A 6,574-nucleotide genomic window follows, 5' to 3' on the forward strand; every position below is an offset into this window, starting at 1 on the left:
ATGGATAAGCAGAACATGATGAAACGGGATCAAAAAAAAATGAACAGCTGTGTAGAACTCAGTGGTATTAAGAAATGCAGAACCACTTTGCCAGCCAGTTTTCCCAAAAACCAAATCCAAAATTTGTTCAAAAATCTATGCACCAAGGTTTTGTAGTTGTACTTTGCAGGTGAAGTTGGCCCAAAGGCAAAGCCCCTTTCAGTGGGATGGTATATAGCTTTGTCTGCAGTGTGGATGGCAGTCCAGCAACCCATTTCAAGTAGAGTTGAGTCATTGGTGAGGAAAAGGTCAGAGTCTCAGAGCTGAGAAGTGCTTGGTTACCATATGGATATCAATGGGGGATTTTCAGGAATTCCAAATGATAGCCACATAAACAGGAGCCTTGCTGCTTCAAGGATTGGTAAGGTCAGCAAAGTGCCCTTGGCATTGGTATGATTATTTGGAACATAAAAATCCTTAAACATTGTAAAAGTAGGAGTAGGAGCTTTCACAGCTTTAGCAGACATATCTTGAAAGTTCAAACTGCATCTGGTTAGCATACTGATTTTTGAAGTTATCAATTGAAATTCAATTCAGCCAATATTCTGTCTTTTTTAAGGTACTGAATTTATTGAAATTCAATTCCAAATACTTGTAGTCTGAGAAGCCATCACAAAAAAAAATAAAAAAACTAGTGTTCCAAATACTTGTAGTATGAGGAGCCATCACATAACAAAAATATATAAATTACTAAACACCACAACACCTCATCACAGCATTGGGAATCAACTCCATTTCCAACCTCAAATTTTCACTTTATATCTTCTTAGTTCATGCCTCTCATCTTCTGACCATGTTTTGAATTAAAGATCCAGGAATGTCACTGAGATCACACTTCATTGAGAGCATCTCCACCCCGGGAAACAGACCAGATTGCTATCCCCCATTTAGCACCCCAAATCCATAAAGCACCACCCACCTGGGGTCCCAAATGAGTTGCTATTTTGCCTCAGGAGGTACAAATCTCTATTGGGTTGCTATGCATGGAAAACCACTAACAACTTGTCCTAGCTCATCCCCCTAAGATCATTGCAAGCTATTAACAAAAAGTTATTGGATTCCTGAATGAAACTCAAGTGTTCATTTTTTTGTTCTTTCAGCTTTTTTTATAGCCTTTTTAGCTATATTACAGAGAAGAGACATGATGATCATAAAAATATTTCAATATTTTTTTTGTTCTGAAACAGGAACTGAATAGGCATGTTTCAACACCAAACACAAGTACATTGTACTAAGCAGAATTTGTAAACAATACAAGAAATCAAACAAACAATCATGTCAAGGTGCGTGTGCATATGGATTAATAGTACCAGATTGATGATCTGTTTCTTCATCAACAGAAACAGGAGTTTCAGCTGCTTCATGGAAAAGATTGGCGCGCATTGTTTCAGAGAGTATATGTTCCATGTTTTCGAAATATTCTTGCTCGTTGTCATCTTCATCTGGTCCATTTTCATTGAGAGGCAACAGCAAGTCCAGGTGATTGTTTTGATTCATAAATGGAACAAGATCAGCACAGTCGCCTGGGATGCCTGAGAGAAGATTGTTAGTGATTGCATGTTTGATTCGCAAAACTTGTTTGTTCCATGTGCTGAGTAGATTCTTGTCTCCATCTTGTGACATCGTCCTTTGAAACACCTTGATAAGTTTGTCGTTCCAGTCTAGCTGTAATGTGCATACTTCAACATAAGCCTGATGAATAAGTAACTCAACAGCACAAATATTGTATATATCAAACTCATTGCTCTGCAGGAGAAAATGGTTAACAAGTGGAACCAACGGCGGTGGGATTGGTACAGGTTCAGTCTGTTGGTCATACTCGTCTTGATAGTGTACTAAGAGGGTCAATAAAGATAACAAGTGACTGTGATGTTGAACAGCCCATCTTGCAGTGCGTCTAACTTCCCATGCAAGGCGTCTTTTTTCTTCAAGAGCACGGTTTCTACAGGCAAGCGCTCGAATACCTCGTTGAGTCAGGGGGTCAACTGCCCATGCTTCATTCGCATTGGTGAATAAACCGTCATTCCAGAACGTGTCGTCCGGCTGAAGGGCAAGCAGTGCAGAATAGTCAATGATGGGCGGGGCGGCATGTGTTGGATTGCTTTGGATAAAACTGCGAGCTAAGCGGTTGTAATCATTGAGGGTAGTGCGCAGCTGCGCTACTCGCTTGCGCAGGGCTTCTGAAAGTTTCTGCTGTCCTTGGGTCCCTGAATTGAATTTTGAGTGATTTTCAGTGAAGACTGATGGACGATGTGCAAACTTACCAAGGGTGGTTGCTTCACCTGCACGACATACACAAAGCAAGGGTTGCTTCTCTTCCACAAGTGCTAAGAAGCTCCGTCGCAGCTCGGTCTTAGCAAACCAGACCTTGCTCAACTTGTCTTGATTGGATGCTGGATTATATTGCTGCTCAGCTCGGGGTATTAGATCATTATTGAGCATAAAATAATCAGCTACTCACCAGTCAAGTTGCTATTCTCACTGTTTGGGGGGGCCAGTCTCCTTTGTGCTTCTAGCTTCCTGGCGAGGGTGGCACAACTGCGTGCGCGTGTCAGGGCTTGCTCTGGCGTCATCGCAATAGCAGACCTGGTTAAACAAACATTGCAATAAGCTGGATATTGTTTGTCATTTAAATATCAAGCCCATTTCTTGGTGTCATCAACTCTTACCAGGCGTCATTCAATTCTTCTTCCATACATAACAGACGTCCAAGTTCAACCTGTGCTCGTTCAGATGACTGGTTAGTTGTAACATGGTACGCTTGTTCATCACGCCATTGCTGCTCAAAAAAAGAGTTTGTATAGTTGCTCCCTGGGGTGTGACGGTTAGGCTCTTGATGAAGCTTTTCTAAAGCCGCAATCAAGTCAATGTATACTGAATGGGCATATTCTAGCTTTTGCAGAAGCCAGTGAGCTATGAAGATGAGACCAGTTAGGCATTTTACTTTCGCTTGAGAAGTGCAAAGTTGATACTGATAGAAAAGATGAACATCTTACCGCCCATCTCATTAAGCAGCTTGGTGTAGTATTGTGATCGTGCATCAAGAGAATTGAATCGGTGCAATCGTGTGGAAACACGGTTGGTAGAGATCAAGGGGGACTGAAATGACCACAGCCTCTCTAGTCCCTCGCCATCTGAAAGCCCCCAAAATTTGTTGAGGCGGGGGTTATATTTTACCTGGCAGGACCATTCATGCACATATGCATGAAAGACCGATGTCCCAAACCGTAGATCTGCTCGACGCTCCTCTAAGAGATTCCGCTGCAGATGTTGAAGGCAGTGAGTGAGACTACTGCAGGTCAAATTACTAAGAAATTTAACAATACCATACCCTGTTAACATGGGCTTCCATGTGGCAACCAAGGTCGTACAGGATTCCCACTTTGTGCTGGGGAAAGTCGGCCAAGATTGTCCGAAGAATTGACACCGGATAGTATAACCTACAATTGTCCGTTCTCAGATGTGATTGATGAGCAATTGAGGGGAAGGGAGTTACATACTTCTCCCCCGTCTTGTATATGTTGATGTACTTGAGTGGTATGTCATGGCAACATGCACTGGCAAACAACCCATTGTCATCACACTTCTCCCAGGTTGTTTCATTGCGGGTATCATTGGCTGCCTTGTGTGTGTCGGCGCATGGTGGCTTCAGGAGTAAACCCTGTTATCAGATTAAATGCAAGGCGGTTTGTCAAGAGCAGATTGATGAAACTTGCTCACATCAATTCCAACTGCAGCAGCTTCGGTGGAAGTGAAAAGGGTGGCATTGGGGGCAATCTTTGAAGGAGGAATGAAGCTAGAGGGATATTTTGACTCGGGAGGATTGTCTTTGCTGGCATATGCGTAGTGACGCTGCTGGAAGTTCCCATCCATGGCAATAATTATGTCGGGTTCGTCTTGGTGAGCTTTAATTTCGTTTTCTTGAGGTCCAAAGCAGCGGGGGCACTTCATTGCCCATTGCTCGATGGCAGTTAGTTGCATGCCTTCATTTGTAATCTTAGTTTGGTTGGTTAAGACGCGCGAGTAGAGGTCGGTACTGTTGGAGAAAGGGACTTCAAGGTTTTGTTTTCAAAAGTTATTGCCACAAGCGTAACACGGCTTTTTGTGGCGAGTATTCAAATATGACAAGAGCGCTTTGACAAACGACGAAGTTGATAAGGCTGAGGTTTGCCAAAGCATGTGATGGAATTGGAGAAGTCGGATTGAGAACGCGGTGCGGGGTGTCTCGGGAGAGCTGGCAATGTATCCAAAATACACCAATCAAACGACGTCAGGCAAGCATTTGCAAAAGGGGACGGGCTCGCTAGTAAGTTGAACTGTGCAAACAAGTAGATATGTTTAGTGAGCAGTGCAAAATCGGCTAGACAACTGGAATGTGAAAACAACTTACAGAGCATGTCAAATAGGTCAACCTTTCTCGTGTGTATTTCTGATGGGCTGCAGGTGCAGGTATCTGGGGGTAATTCGTACCCACTTGGTTGCGTGGTGAAGTTGGTGGTGATTCTCTGACGAAGAGTGAATGTAGCTGTGACACTTGACTCGAGTTGACTCCAGAGTTGACTGGTCCTCTCCCGTGTCTCTGCATAACGGCGGGCCCGATGGTATGCAGCATGCGCAGTACTTGGGAGGTCTTCTTCAGGTGTAGCAAGTCGATCATCATTGCCGCCAAGATGTGGCTCAAAAGGTGGGTATTGATTTTCGGTATTGAGAGCTTCTTGAGCCACTGCTTGAGGAGGACGACGAGGGGGCGACACATGTCCCAGCTGTTCGGCGATGGAGCGGTCTCGGAGTTCAGCTGATCGTTCTCGCCTCTCCATAGAGGCATTTCTCATCTGAAATCGTCGGGTCCGAGTACGGCGGGAGGACCCAGTAGAAATTGAGTGAGCGACACTGTTGGCCTCATTTCGGCGTCCGCGGGCCATGCTGTAGTCTAAGGAAAAAGTAATCAATAGAAGTATAAGACAAACATTGAGATGGTTTGGTAGGAGTCAAAAGGAAAGCTGGCGGGAAAGGATTTGGGGAACCTACTATTGGAAACAGGCAGTTGTCTATTTTTGGCCAGAATCCGCGTTGAAAAACAGGCAGTTGTCTATTTTCGGCCAGAATCCGCGTTCGAGGTTGACTTGGACAGACAGCTGAGCAGAGAGATGAGAGCGAGTTTTCCCGTTGAAGTGTTGGAATATGTAGTCGGATCAGGGACCGAGTCGAGCAGAGAGATTGATGGGGAAGTGCCGCGATGGATATTGTGTTGGGTAAGGTTAATGTCAATACCCTTATCTTTAAAAGGTAGGTCGGCGATGCCGACGGATACCGGATGCGGGTTGCCTTGTCCCGCGGTACGACCTCAACTCATGGTCGATCCCGACGGGCGGGCCGGCTTGTCCCGCGGGGGCCGGGGCTGCAGACCGGGACATGTACATGTATTTGCATACAAGAGGGGCGGCGGGGGCCGATGCTCAGCGAGCAGAAGCGAGATGGAGATCATACTATAGTAAAGCCCCGAGGCAGGCTTCCCACGGGCTATACTATAGTCTGTAGAGTATCGCATGGGGTGGTTCCCATCGCAAGTCGTGATCACTCTGTGCAGCTCTGTGCACTCCGGGCCACGTGTGACGTCAGGCCGGCCGGAGCCATTCGTGAGCATCGTTGGCCTGGCCGGCGCCCTCTTCTATAAATACGTAGGCCCTTCCGGCCTGGTCACCTTCCGCACACACCTTACGTAGGCCGCATCACCCCGTTGTGCACTTCCACTCTCTGAACAAACACTCGCTACCACTCGTCTTCCTTCGAGCGCGTGAGACATTTAATTCTCGTCGTCCGACACAAGCTCCGGCTGTCCGATCTACATAAATATATTCCCATCTCGTGAGCCCATTTCATCTTCTGCATCCCCGTTCCAGCGGCGAGACAGCGTCCTAAACACCCTTATGTCGCGCCAGGAACATGGTCTCGTTCTCGGCGATCGCGCGCACCCCGCTTGCCGTCCTCTGCCTGGTCTTCGTCGCCATTTACTCCGCCCACGGGACCGTCATCGATCAAGGCTTGTCTCAAAAGTGTTACGGCGGCGCCTGCAGGATGCGCATTGGTGCGGGCCCCTCTCGGGGCTGCCAAGCTGTATACGGCTGCGTAATGTAGCCCGTCCCGGTCGAGGTTCCCCCAAATGGACCGATGCTCTGTGGTCTCCTCACCCTTGCTCCGTCCACCCACTTTGTAATACACAGCCTATTTATCATACTTACATAACACTCTTTCCAACCAGCCCCACCTTTTGCATGCTTTCGCCGCCTGTCGCTTCGGTCTTGTCGTCTAAGCTGTTGTATCGAGGCTCTCAACCATCTCGATGGCCGACATCTGCCCTAGTCTACCACGTTCTCCCAATCATAATCTTGCGTTGAATGGGTTCAGCTTTCTTGGTATTTATATCAGTTTTCAACCTATTGTGTTTTGAAATAAGCTTGGTCTCAAAAACACGAAAAAGTGAATTTCTAAATGAAATTTCATCTTAGATTATGGCTTTGAAAAAACCATGATGTAA

The 6,574-nt window shown here is 46.2% G+C and overlaps 1 protein-coding gene across 1 annotated transcript; it reads right to left on the reverse strand.

Moving 5' to 3' along the window:
• Positions 1 to 1,317: 1,317 nt before the first annotated feature.
• On the reverse strand, positions 1,318 to 4,864 carry PtA15_12A76 (uncharacterized protein; the record flags this gene model as incomplete). The annotated part of the gene is made up of 2 exons (XM_053162237.1): positions 1,318 to 1,731; positions 4,430 to 4,864. 2 exons carry the CDS (start codon positions 4,862 to 4,864, stop codon positions 1,318 to 1,320), a joined length of 849 nt encoding a protein of 282 aa, XP_053025646.1.
• Positions 4,865 to 6,574: the final 1,710 nt, after the last annotated feature.

This window comes from Puccinia triticina, chromosome 12A (assembly GCF_026914185.1).
Source record: "Puccinia triticina chromosome 12A, complete sequence".
Taxonomy (NCBI): domain Eukaryota; kingdom Fungi; phylum Basidiomycota; class Pucciniomycetes; order Pucciniales; family Pucciniaceae; genus Puccinia; species Puccinia triticina.